This window comes from Arachis ipaensis, chromosome B6 (genome assembly GCF_059453495.1).
Source record: "Arachis ipaensis isolate K30076 ecotype BB chromosome B6, ASM5945349v1, whole genome shotgun sequence".
NCBI lineage: Eukaryota > Viridiplantae > Streptophyta > Magnoliopsida > Fabales > Fabaceae > Arachis > Arachis ipaensis.
This window is the reverse complement of record NC_142441.1, coordinates 29981239-29995274: the sequence shown is the minus strand read 5'-3', so window position 1 is coordinate 29995274 and position 14036 is coordinate 29981239. Positions and strand designations below refer to the sequence as shown.

Below are 14036 nucleotides of genomic sequence, written 5' to 3'. Positions count from 1 at the left end.
GCCAAAAGCTTGAGACTGAGCGGTTAAAGTCGAGGTCCAAAGCAAAAACAGAGTGTGCTTAAGAACCCTGGACACCTCTAATTGGGGACTTTAGCAAAGCTGAGTCACAATCTGAAAAGGTTCACCCAATTATGTGTCTGTGGCATTCATGTGTGCGGTGGTAATACTGGAAAACAAAGTGCTTAGGGCCACGACCAAGACTCATAAAGTAGCTGTGTTCAAGAATCAGCATACTGAACTAGAAGAATCAATAACACTATCTGAATTCTGACTTCCTATAGATGCCAATCATTCTGAACTTCAAAGGATAAAGTGAGATGCCAAAAATGTTCAGAGGCAAAAAGCTACTAGTCCCGCTCATCTAATTGGAGCTAAGTTTCATTGATATTTGGAATTTATAGTATATTCTCTTCTTTTTATCCTATTTAATTTTCAGTTGCTTGGGGACAAGCAACAATGTAAGTTTGGTGTTGTGATGAGCGGATAATTTATACGCTTTTTGGCACTGTTTTTACATAGTTTTTAGTATGATTTAGTTAGTTTTTAGTATATTTTTATTAGTTTTTAAATAAAAATCATATTTCTGGACTTTACTATGAGTTTCTGTATTTTTCTATGATTTCAGGTAATTTCTGGCTGAAATTTAGGGACTTGGGCAAAAATCAGATTTAGACGCTAAAGAAGAACTGCAGATGCTGTTGGATTCTGACCTCCCTGCACTCAAAGTGGATTTTCTGGAGCTTCAGAAGTCCAAATAGCGCGCTCTCAATTGTGTTGGAAAGTAGACATCCAGGGATTTCCAGAAATATATAATAGTCCATACTTTGCCGGATTTTAGATGACGCAAACTGGCGTTCAACGCCAGCTTTCTACCCTATTCTGGAGTTAAACGCCAGAAACAGGTTGCAAAGCAGAGTTAAATGCCAGAAACAGGTTACAAACTGGCGTTTAACTCCAAGGAATACCTCTACATGTGAAAGCTTCAATGCTCAGCCCAAGCACACACCAAGTGGGCCCAAAAGTAGATTTCTGTATCATTTACTCATTTCTGTAAACCCTAGTTACTAGTTTAGTATAAAAACTACTTTTAGTGATTTATTTCACATCTTTTGATCATTTTTAGATCTCTAGACCTCCATGGGAGGCTGGCCACTCGGCCATGTCTACCCTATTTTCACTTATGTATTTTCAACGGTGGAGTTTCTACACCACAAAGATTAAGGTGTGGAGCTCTGCTGTTCCTCATGAATTAATGCAAAGTACTACTGCTTTTCTATTCAATTCAAGCTTATTCTTATTCTAAGATATTCATTCGCACCCAAGAACATGATGAATGTGATGATTATGTGACGCTCATCACCATTCTCACTTATGAACGCATGCCTGACAAACACTTCCATTCTACTTGAAAGGCAAGCTTGAATGCATATCTCTTAGCCTCCTGATTTATGATCAGAGTCTTCGTGGTATAGGCTAGAATTATTGGCGGCCATTCTTGAGATCCAGAAAGTCTAAACCTTGTCTGTGGTATTCCGAGTAGGATCTGGGAAGGGATGACTGTGACGAGCTTCAAACTTGCGAGTGTTGGGCGTAGTGACAGACGCAAAAGGATCAATGGATCCTATTCCAACATGATCGAGAACCGACAGATGATTAGCCGTGCGGTGACAGCGTATTTGGACCATTTTCACTGAGAGGACGGGATGTAGCCATTGACAACGGTGATGCCCAATATACAGCTTGCCATGGAAAGGAGTATGAATGATTGGATAAAAGCAGTAGGAAAGCAGAGGTTCAGAAGGAATAAAAGCATTGCCATACGCTTATCTAAAATTCTCACCAATGAATTACATAAGTATTTCTATCCTATTTTATATTTTAATTATATTTTAATTATCAAATCTCCATAACCAATTGAATCTTCCTGACTGAGATTTACAAGGTGACCATAGCTTGCTTCAAACCGAAAATCTCCATGGGATCGACCCTTACTCACGTAAGGTTTATTACTTGGACGACGCAGTGCACTTGCTGGTTAGTTGTGCAAAGTTGTGACAAAGAACTAAGATTATGAACGTGCGTATTAAGTTTTCAACACCGGTACCAAGGAATGAACGATCACAATTTCGTGCACCATGTATGTCAACTAAGTGTGGGAAAATGTGGGAACTTTGATTGATGAGAATGTGTTTTGTTTTTATTGACAAATATTGAGAAAAGAAAAAAGAAAAACACATTCTCAATATTTGTCATATGCATTGATATATCCCAAATATTTGTCATAATATATCCCATATGCATTGATATATTATGCTTTCATTTATATAAAAAAGAAAAGAAAAAGAAAAAGAAAAAAAAAGGTGCCTCCAAAGATGAAATAAATGAATAGGGGATAAAATCACCCCAATGTTAAGTTCAATAAAAAGATCAATGCATATGTGGTGGAATTAGAATTGATACATGAGTTTGTGAAATTATGCAAAAGTGAGATTTTGGATGGCTAAGCTTGATTTGAGAATTGTATAGAGAGTAAGTATGTGTTAGGTGAGAACTCAAGTTAGTCAAAGATTCAAATGATAGCTCACTTGGCCATACATATATCCTCACCCTTACCTTAGCCCCATTACAACCTTGAAAAGCCCTCATGAAGTTTGCATTTATATACTAAATATTTGTTGATTGGTTAGATGAAGAACAAGTTTTAGAAAGCATGACTAGAGGAGATTCGAGTGGATTAACCCCAAACACTTGAGCGATTAGAGTGCATATACACTTCAAGTGAGGGTTCGGTGCTCTTTTATGTGTTCCCAGCTTTCATTAACCCCAAAAACACAGACTAGATGCAGGGGGCAAGCTGAGACAGAACAGACATTCACTTTCACTTAGTTTTAGATTTTAGTTTTAAATTTTAGAGAAAAAACACCACTTCTCCTAGGTTCTTAGTGTTCTTATTTGTTTTGGCTTTTGATTGGATATTGAGGGAGCTGATACTACCTTCAATTGAAGTCTTCATCGTTATAGTTTGCCTTTCTATCACTCTACTCTTTTGTTTCCATTTAATTGCTTGTGGCCAGATTTGGATATTGTTAATTTTGAATTTATTAATGTAATGAACTATTTTTATATTTAATTCCCTTACTTGTTTGATTTCTTTCAATTAATTATCAGCTCCAAATTTGCTTTTATTAATTTAATTTTAATTACCATGTCTTCTATCCACTCCCTTTACATGTTTGTGAAAATGTCATTCATGTTAATGGAGTAAAACTCCTAACTTGGCTTTGGAGTTGATTAATTGGAAACCCCTGAGTTGGAATACTCAAGAATTAATTTGTAATTCAAAATTGCTGGCTAACTCAATTTTCACTAACTCTAATCCTTCCCTGTGAAGTGATTAGGACTTGTGAATCAGAGTTGGTGTTACCTACTTGACTTTCCTTTATTAGTTAGAGGATCACTAAGTGGAAGCAATAACATTTTACTATTATACCTAGGAAGGTCAACAAGGATAGAAACTCCAATTAATCTTCTCCTAGCCAAGGCCTTTTATTTCAATTATATAACATCTCTTGTTACTGTTCATTACTTTAATTTCCCAATTATTTATTTTTCTCATTCTCAATTTCAAAAATACTCAGAAAATTCCTAACCAATAAATTGCTCCTTGTGTCAACTCTTTGGGAAACGACCTGGAAATTCTACTCCCAGTTATTTAATCTTAATTGTGACACAAATTAAATTGGTAGTGGAAATTTCGTCGGTTAAGGCTGTACTGACAACGCTACTTTTATTAAAATTTCTTAACCAGCACTTTTTTCCACCCATCAGAAGCTTGCTAGGATTTATGTGAAAAATTAAAGGCACGCTACCACATTTTTTATCTATTGCAACATATTTTTAAGATAACACTTTAAAAGAGTTGCCTAAAATAAAAATAGACAACACTTTATACTAATTGCTAGTAAATAGAGCTATTACAACATATTTTTAACCAACATATTATAAATGATGTCTTAGATAAATTAAAAGACACTTAACAAGCGTTGCTCTATCAAATATATAAAGAAAATTATTATAAAGTCAATAGGTTAAATTTTATAAGTGTTGTCTTTAAATTTATTTTAAAATTTGCCTTCTAAGTGTTGCCTAAAATTTTTAATACCTCTCTCAGAAATAAATCTTATAATTGGTATAGCTTTGCTTCCCAGTTTTCAGTTTTCCATCGATTTTGAAATAAAACGAATTCAACTTAACAAGAAATAATAGAAGTATTTCTCAAACGAGAACGAGCAAGGATAGGGGCTAGGTTTAGGGTTTTACATTATGTTGGAAAAAGTGAGCACGGCGATGGGGAGAGACACAGAGAGTGACGAAGAGAACGAGAGAAAGGGAGATCCACCATCAAAGGAGGAAGAAGAGAAAGATGGAGAAGGCGACAATGGATAGAGAAGTTGCCACCACTGCTTCTTGCACCTCTAGAGCTATCTCTGCCTTGCGCTGCTGTTGCCGTTTCTACCTTGCGCTGCCGGATCCACCGCTGATGTAATCCATCTTCTTTGTCTTGTGCTGCCTGAGCCATCTCTGGTCATTGTCGGCTCGTCAATGCCTCACATCCTCGCTGCTCTGCTTGAGCCGTCTCTGTTGTAATCCTCACTGCTCGCTGCAATCATGTCTCAGGTTAGGGTTTTTTCTCTTCTGTAATCTTTGGAAGCTAATTATATTCTCAGATTGGGGAAATTGAGGAATGTGTTTAGCATGTATATATGTTCTTTGAGAGGGTCAAGTGTATGTGCTTATTGAATATGCTTTTTCGAGTCGCTAGCAGATAATGCTATGCTTTGAGGTTCAAGGCCTCAACATGTTCAGAAATAACTGTATGTACTGCGTATTTTTTCTTTTCTTTCTATTTTTACTTTCATCATCATGATGTGCGTCTTTTCTGAGTTTCTTGTGCTGAATTTTCAGTGTTTTCCCTAGCTTGTGGTTAGTACGGGCAACCGCAGAAGCTTTCAAAGTCGCTGATGCTCCTGCCAAGGTTTTCTTTCTTCTGATGGAAAACAATGAGGAGATTCTTCTATTTTGCACACAGATTCTCCAGTTCCAGGCTCAGTGGTATTAATTTCTTAAATTCAAGCTAAGTGATATACATATAGTGGTCTAATCTTTTTGGCAATTAACTTAATTGAACATAACTTGCATAAAAATGTATTGCTTTTCTAATGTAATAGTATAGCTTTAAGATAGTACTGTTATAGTGAAGAGATTTTATGCATCTCAATAGTAAAAACTACGCTTCATTAATATATGTGCAGATTACTTGTGGTAGCAGCTGAGGTAATAAGTGGATACGCTATCCTTTGCCTTCCCTTCTTATATATTTTAATGTTTGCATTGTTCGGCCACATGCTCTGGAACCAAAGTTTTATACTTATGATCCTTAATATAGTAATATACTAACTAACTAAATGTCAAGTTTCACCTTTCAGTGATTTCAAAAGACAATAATTTGCTATATTTATAGGCATGTCTATATTGTGTCAAGTTATTTTCAATTTAGTGTATACAATGATTAACAATAGATACAAAAATGAATAAAGTTCTATATATATGTATATGCAGGTCTATATTGTGTATATGGGGAAAAAGAAGAAGAATAATTGGGATGAAATCTCCACACAATCATTGCATCATTTCTTGCTCCTAGAGGTTCGTGAGAGATTATATAAACTTATGTACCTATTAATTGTTAACAAATTTGCTTTCATTATTCAATATATTGGCATAAAAAATTATTTGCTTGTAACCATTAAAGATGCTGTTTGATATTTAAGTTAACTTAAACTTGGTAACGATTAAGAAAGTGCAGTTGTAAATGCAATTGTGCCGCTTTTAAAATATGAATAAGTATATAGCTAAAATTTTACTTATTTATGTAATTATTTATTTTAACATCTCAAATTATTGTTTTGTTGAATAGCTGAAGAGCCAGGAGAATTATTCTTACATGGTGGTTATATCTACTAATTCTTCTCCTTCCTATATAAGGGTTCAGATCAGTATTTCTTTTGGGGGTAAGCAAGTTTTACTTTCATGCTTTTCTTCATCTAATGTATTCACTTATTTTTCTATGCATATTTAGAATTGGTGTAAATTATTAGAGTTAATTAGTGGGTTGAAGAACATGTCTCAGTTTATAAAAAAAATATTTTCATAAATATATTTAATAAAAATGTAGTGCCACTGCCACCTAAAGAGGGTTTTGTCACTCATCCTTACAAGAGCTCAAGGTAACTAATAATAATAAATAGCATCCTTGTAATTATTTTTAATATGTAATTAGTCTTGCTTTATTTGTGTTATTTTGTGCATGATTCAAAAAAATTTATTAGAAGTTTAATTTATATATGAAAGTTAGTTAATCAAATAGTATTGGCTGCAAATTCAAAGAAATTAAAGCACTAATTAGTTGAATTGCTGATACACGTGGCAGAAAAGTATGACAAAAAAGACAAAAGGTATTGGGATGTCTTCTACAAGTGCCACAAGGACAAGGTATAGGGTTGTTTGTTTATTATGTTTTATTTAGTTGATATTGGGTAAAATATTATATTTTAATTAGTATTAGTTATAAGCATTTTTTGCCATTGGTTTCATTGTTTTCGGAATTATAAGCATTTCAGAGCCCAAGGGTACCTGGTTCGCACCACCATTGGTTTCGTTGTTTTTGGAATTATAAGCATTTCCACTCATGTCCATTCCTGTCATGGCTTGCAAGTGAGCCTTCTATTACTTTTTATTATTATTAGTTTTGTTATTGCTAGGAGTAGTATCTGGGATTTTCTTTCGAAAAAAATGTGGATATTTTTACAAATTGAGTTAGGAAATTAGAAAAAAATGTTGCAAGCTTGTTATTTTGTACATCGAGCGCTTATGGGTTATACTTTTATAAATAATATATACAGCTTTACACTAATTTTGATAAGTTTTTCTGTTGACTTCCTTTTTTTTTGCTGAGCATTTTTTTAGGCTTCTCAATTGCTTCTTTGATGTTTGACTATTTTTTATTCTTTCTCTGTGTTTACTTAGTTTTCAATGGATTTTGGTCAACTTAGCTTCTTTTTAAAACAAAAAATAGAAATCTTGGTTTATGATGATTTCTTTTGTTGAAATCCATGATGAGTTGATGAGAATTGACTAAGGTAGGGTTCTTATTAGAAGATTAGAAATTTGGGAAGAAAAGGTAAAAAGTGTTATCACTATAAGGGTGGCATGCTACTAGGAGAAGCCTCTGATTAAAGATAAGAAACTATGTATTAAAAGAGAGGTTTTCTAATTAAAGTGTTATCACTATAAGGGTGGCATGCTGGTTTCTACTTTTGAAAATTTTGTTCTCTTAGACAAATCATGATGGCCTTCACTAGATTCTTGCAGAAACTATTTTTGTGTGTCATTATCTCAATTGTTATATCTCTTTGTCTCCATCTCTATGATCTCTCTTTACACAATGTAAGCACTTTTCATAGGATAAGAATTTGAGTTACTTGAGAATTTGATAAGAATTTGTATATCTAGTGTCATTCTTCTAATTTGATGCCTTGGATTTATAGATTAGTTCGCAAGAGGGTATTGAAACAACGAAACTTGCTTCGGATATTGCTGATATTTCCATAAAAGAAAAATCCTCAAGTTCTCCCACTACTAGTAGTAATCAAGATGGTGGTTTCTTGTGGAAGGATGGTTTTACAAATAATTCGAACTCTATAAAGGAGGACAATGTTAGTTCTTTGTCTTTCACCGTAACCAGTGCGACTTCATGTCAGCCGAATGAATTGAACAAGAAATTAGTTATGAGTGATGGGATGAATTCGATTCAGAGGTCTTCAGAACTGAAGAGTCTTGTTGCAAAGCCGGCAGCTCAGATCAATGTTCCTTTTGAAAAAGGATATAGTCAAATGGATTGGCTTAAGCTTACTCGGACACATCCTGACCTTGCAAGTTCTCTTACTTAATCTATTGCCTTAGTTTTTTATTTAAAAAATGACTCTACTTAATTAGTTGTAGCTTTGAATGATAAGAATACATGAAGCTTATGGTTGATTATTGTAGCTGAATTTAAAATAAGTTGCAGAACAACTGCTGCAAATTTCTGATTAGTGTAGCTATTGGCTTAATCCTTTGAGCGAGAGACACAGCGAGTAAAACATAGATTGTTCAACATAAAATTTACCTATGCTTTCGATCATTGATCACTGTTTATTGGTAAAGGAATAGCATGCTACTTTCTAGACAATAATTCTTCTTTTATTTTTCCAGTCATCTATATATAGAGGGTGATAAACCACTATTGTGTGATTTATCTTGTGCTAATTTGAGTGGTTTTTATCAACTCTTTACTCACTTATTCATACTAATTTCATGATTTTACAATTCCTTCCTAATTATGCTCTATGATTGAAAACCTGCTTCCTGAGCCGTTAAATTGTGTATTCTTAATGTCCTCTCATACCATTCGATGCCATGATCTGCGTGTTCAGTATTTTCAAGCATTACAGGACAAGGAATGGCTTAGAGGATGGAGAGGAAGCTTGCAAAAATGGAAGGAGTACAAGAAATAAAGGAGAAAACCAGCGAGAAGCCACGCACACGCATGGCTCACGCACGCGCGCGAATTGGTGTTCTGCATAGCGACGCGTACGCGTGGAAGCGAATCTGCACAACGACGCGAGCACGTGCCTGACGCGCACACGTGGCAAAGAAAATCGTCAAACGACGCGTACACGTGATTGACGCGTATGCGTGACATGCGCGATCTACGAAAATTACAGAAAATGCTGGGGGCGATTTCGGGCCGAGTTTTGACCCAGTTTTTGGCCCAGAAACACAGACTAGAGCCAGGGAACCTGCAAAGACTCAAGACACATTCTCATTACGCATAGTTTTAGTTTAGTTTTCGAATCTTAGAGAGAATTCTACTCCTTCCTCTAGGGTTCTTCACATTCATAGTTTTAGAGTTTCATGCTTTTGCTTTTGGATACTGAGAAGGATCATTACCTCCGTGGAAGTTTCATTATTCTAGTTTGTTTTCTTAATTCCCTTTCTTTTTACTACCCATTGACCCTCTTTGGATAAGTATGTTGCATTTTGGGATTTATTAATACAAGAATCTTTTTACTTTTAATTGATTTTTAATTATTGTCTATCATGTTTTCCTTTTATTCCCCTTTTAATTCTGTGAAGTTTATATTCATGATAATGGAGTAGTTTCCTAACTTGATTGGGAGTTGATTGAAATGAGAACCTTGAGTTGGGATACTCAAGTGTTGATTCTAATGGGTAGTTGATGACTGACAACTCTAGTCTCTTACTCTAATCCCTTCTTAGGAAAGGATTGGGACCTATGACATAGTTGGTTAGTTAGTTACTTGATTTTTCCTTATTAATTAAGGGATGAACAAGTAGAGCAACAATCTTTTATTATTAAACTTGGGAAATTCTAACAAGGATAGAAATTCCAATTAATCTTCTCCCGATCATGGTTTTTAATTTAATTATATAAATTCTCTCGCTAATTTCCGTTGTTTAATTTTACAATTATTTATTTTCTTGTTTCTCAAACTCAAAATTTCTGGAAAAACCTCTGACCAATAAGCTGCACTCTTTTGTCAACTCGTTGGGAGACGATCTGGGACTCATACTCCCAGTAATCTTATTCTTAAATTTGTGATAACTCTTCTAAATTGACAAGCGGATTTTTGCTGGTTAAGAAATGTACTTGCAACACATTTTTATTATTAATTTCTTAATCGACCAATTTCCGCCACGTCAATTTTTGGCGCCGTTGCTGGGGAGTTGCAATAGTGTGCTAATTTATTGGTTGGAATTTATTTATTTTCATTTTATTTTATTTTGTTTTATTACCATGAGCTATATGTTTCTTTTGTTGAATGACACGTTCACTGCCTAATCCGAGCTTAGCCGCATTTGATCCTGAAATTGAAAGAACTCTTTCACGTATTAGGCGAGCTCGGCGTCTGTTAGCCTCTGAGGGTGGTGAAGTGGTTGTTGCCAATTCACCAGTCTTATTTGAGAGCGAATCTGAACCGCCATTTGAGGAAGAAACAAGCTCCTCTACTACTGATTTAGTTGATTTATGTGCAGGTAATATGGCAGCACCCAGGAGGATTACTCTCCAGGAGGCAGGAGCCCCAGACTTTACTCTGCAATCGTATCAAGCGCGTCACCCAAATCTGGCTGCAGATTTTGAACTGAAGACTGTGCTAATCAACTTGATACCTAAGTTTCATGGCTTACCTGCTCAGGAGCCTATAAAGTACCTCGGGAATTTTCAGACAGCCTGTTCTACTGTTCGGCGTCATGGTGCAGATGAAACTTCTGTTCTGCTAATCGCTTTCCCGTTTTCTCTTGAGGGAAAGGCGAGGGAGTGGTATTACTCCCAACCTGAAGTAACTGTTACCAACTGGGACATGCTCAAGAGAGAATTCTTGGAAAAATATTTTCTGGCTGAAGTTACAGACAGACTAAGGAAAGAGATTTCCTGCATCATCCAAGGTGAATTAGAAACCCTTTATGAGTACTGGGAGCGCTTCAAGAGTCTGCTGGATGCATGCCCCCACCACATGATTGATAAGTTGGTATTGATCAGCTACTTCACACAAGGCATGAAGCCTCAGGATAAGACCACGTTGGATGGTGCTAGTAATGGGTCTTTGAAAAAGTACAAGACAGCAGATGAGGCGTGGCAACTGATCAGCGATCTAGCTGAGTCCACCCGAAATCACAGACATAGGAACAGCCATTCCAAGGCTGTTGCAGAGGTTTCCTCTAGCATTGAGACTACTGCTCTCACACAGAGTATATGTGAGATGACCAACCTACTGAAGCAAATAAATCTGAATCAACAACAATCTCAACCTCCCTCACCACCACATAGTCAACAACTGGTTCCTCAGAGAGTATGCGGAATATGTGCTGATTATAGTCACTACACTGATGAGTGTCCACAGCTCCAACATGAGGACAACACCTTGGCAGCCATTCACAATTTCTATGACTGCCCAAATCAAGGATATCATCAACAAGGCGGCAACTATAACCAAGGTTAGCAAGACCACTCCAACCAGGAGTGGAGAGATAATTCTAGCCAGAGCTGGAGGGACAACCATAACAGAGGAGGCAGAGACAACCAGGAAAATCAGCGGTGGAATAATAACAACAATCAGAATAACCAACCATCCTTATAGAGCACCTCATCTAAGGCAGTCTCAAGGACCTCAGCACAACTAACAGCAGGCCCCTCAGATCACCTATCCCCCTTCTTCTTCTCATGATGAACTACTTCAGTCTATTGAGCAAAGGCAAAAGATCATGGAGAGCTCGCTTAGCTCCACCTTAAACGGTCTGACCTCTGCTGTACAAGCTCTTACCTCACAGATTGGATCAATAAACAACTCCAACAACCAGCTTCAAGCTCCAGTGGAATTTCTTCTCAACCATTACCCAACCCCAAAGGTGGCATCAATGCCATCACTTTGAGGTCCGAAACCACACTACAAGAGAGAAATCCTGAGGAGCCAAGATCACAAGAACACGTCCCAATTGAGGACATGGTTGAAGTGGAGGAGGTTGAAGAAGAAGATTAAGTGCAAGACTTGGTTGAAGAAGAAGCAGCTCACCCCAGGAATGGAGCACCAAGGGACGCAAAAGCTGCAAGAGACGCAGAAGCTGCAAGAGACGCAAAAGCTGCAAGAGACGTAGAAGCTGCAAGAGACGCCGTCCCTATTCCATTTCCACACCTTGCAAGGAAGCCCAGAAATCAGTTGGAACTTGATCCCAAAATGGTAGAAATCTTCAAAAAGGTTGAGGTAATTGTTCCTCTTTTTGATGTTATTCAGCAAGTACCTAAATATGCAAAATTCCTAAAAGATTTGTGCATACATAAAGACAAAATTAATGAATTAGAAACTATTCCTTTAGGTAGTTCTATATCTGCTTTAATGGGAGGTATACCTGAAAATGTAGTGATCCAGGTCCATGCATGGTTAACTGTACCATTTGAGGTGTAATATTTTCTGACTGCATGTGTGATTTAGGAGCTTGCGTGAGTATTATGCCTTTGTCTATATATGATGCTTTGAGGCTCCCTTCCTTAAAAAGGTCGGCAGCTCATTTTGTGTTAGCAGATAAAAGCATTATTACAGTAGTTGGAATTGCTGAAGATGTATTAGTGAGCATTAAGGGGCTCACATTTCCCATTGACTTCTATATCTTGGAAATGCCCCCTAATGACTCAAGAAGACCATCATCAATCCTTCTTGGAAGACCATTCCTGAAAACTTCGAAGTTCAAGTTGGATGCATTCTCAGGAACTTACTCCTTTGAGATAGATGGCAGAGCAGTGAGTTTCAATTTAAATGAGGCTTTGAAGCACCCTCCGGAAGATCATTCTATCGTCTAGTGTGACATCATTGATGAAACTGTAGCTGAAGTTCACCAAGAAAAAGTAGAAGAGAAGCACATGGAACAAGGTCCAAGTGTGGCGACACCCTCTGAACATAATGAAGACACCTTGCCTTTATCACCAGTTCCAGATAATCCAAAGCCTAGCCATGAGCAAAAATTGGAATTAAAGCCACTTCCTTCCCACTTCAAGTATGCTTACCTTGAGGATAATCATAAATTCCCAGTTATCATTGCAAGGGAACTCACCTCCCAATAAGAGGAGCAACTGCTTAGTATGCTAAGAAAACATAAGAAAGCAATTGGGTGGAGCTTGGCGGATATAGTAGGCATCAGCCCTCAAGTTTGTGAGCACAGAATATACTTAGAAGAGGGAACAAAGCCTATCCGTCAACCCCAAAGAAGATTGAATCCCACCATCTTAGAAGTTGTCAAGAAAGAAGTGACCAAGCTGCTTGAAGCAGATATCATTTACCCCATCTCAGACAGTGAATGGGTTAGTCCAATACAAGTGGTGCCCAAGAAGTCTGGAGTCACAACAGTAAAGAATGAACATGGAGAACTCCTGACAACTAGAGTGTAGAATTCATGGAGAGTTTGCATTGATTATAGGCGTCTCAACCAAGCCACTCGTAAGGATCACTACCCCCTGCCATTCATTGATCGAATGCTGGACCACCTGTCAGGTAAATCCCATTATTACTTTTTAGATGGTTACACAGGCTATTTCCAGATTCATATAGCTCCTGAAGATCAGGAGAATACTACTTTTACATGTCCCTTTGGGACTTATGCTTACAAGAGAATGCCTTTTGGCTTGTGCAATGCACCAGCTACTTTTCAAAGGTGCATGATGAGTCTTTTTTCTGACCTACTTGAGAGCTGTATGGAGGTTTTTATGGATGATTTTAGCGTATACGGTGATTCCTTTAACCTTTTCTTGGATAGTTTATCTAGAGTATTAGACAGGTGTGTTAGTTCAAACCTTGTTTTAAATTTTGAAAAGTGTCATTTTATGGTCAAACAAGGTATTGTTCTAGGACACGTTGTTTCTAATACTGGTATTTTTGTAGATCTAGCAAAGGTAAATGTCATTTCTAGTCTACCTTACGCCTCCTCTGTGAGGGAAGTTCGTTCGTTCCTTGGCCACGCAGATTTCTATTGGAGATTCATCAAGGACTTATGTAAGGTAGCATTGCCTTTATCCAGATTGCTACAGAAGGATGTTGAATTCGAGCTGAGCGAGGACTGTATGGCAGTGTTTGATAAGCTGAAGATCGCCCTGACTCAAGCTCCAATTGTGAGAGGACCAGATTGGATCTAGCCTTTTGAGATTATGTGTGATTCCTCCAACCATGCGGTAGGAGCGGCACTGGCTCATCTCAAAGGTAAGGATCCTTTCGTAATTGCTTATGCATCTAAGACCTTAGATGCTGCTCAGTCTAATTACACTACTACTGAAAAAGAGCTTCTTGCTATTGTTTTTGCTCTGGATAAATTCTGAGCCTATTTACTTGGTACTAAGGTAGTAGTGTACTCAGACCATGCAGCTCTAAAGT

General features: G+C 37.1%; 1 protein-coding gene and 1 non-coding gene across 2 annotated transcripts; one reads left to right on the top strand and one right to left on the bottom strand.

Moving 5' to 3' along the window:
- The first annotated feature begins 2460 nt into the window (after positions 1-2460).
- On the top strand, positions 2461-8009 carry LOC148555015 (cytochrome b5 domain-containing protein RLF-like). Its single transcript, XM_088490578.1, has 2 exons — positions 2461-2468; positions 7613-8009. The coding sequence occupies exons 1-2, from the start codon at positions 2461-2463 to the stop codon at positions 8007-8009; spliced, it is 405 nt and encodes a 134-aa protein (XP_088346704.1).
- A 2526-nt stretch (positions 8010-10535) lies between these two features.
- On the bottom strand, positions 10536-10643 carry LOC148555014 (small nucleolar RNA R71). The gene has a single exon (XR_015888276.1). It is a non-coding gene; the product is annotated as a small nucleolar RNA R71 (small nucleolar RNA).
- Positions 10644-14036: the final 3393 nt, after the last annotated feature.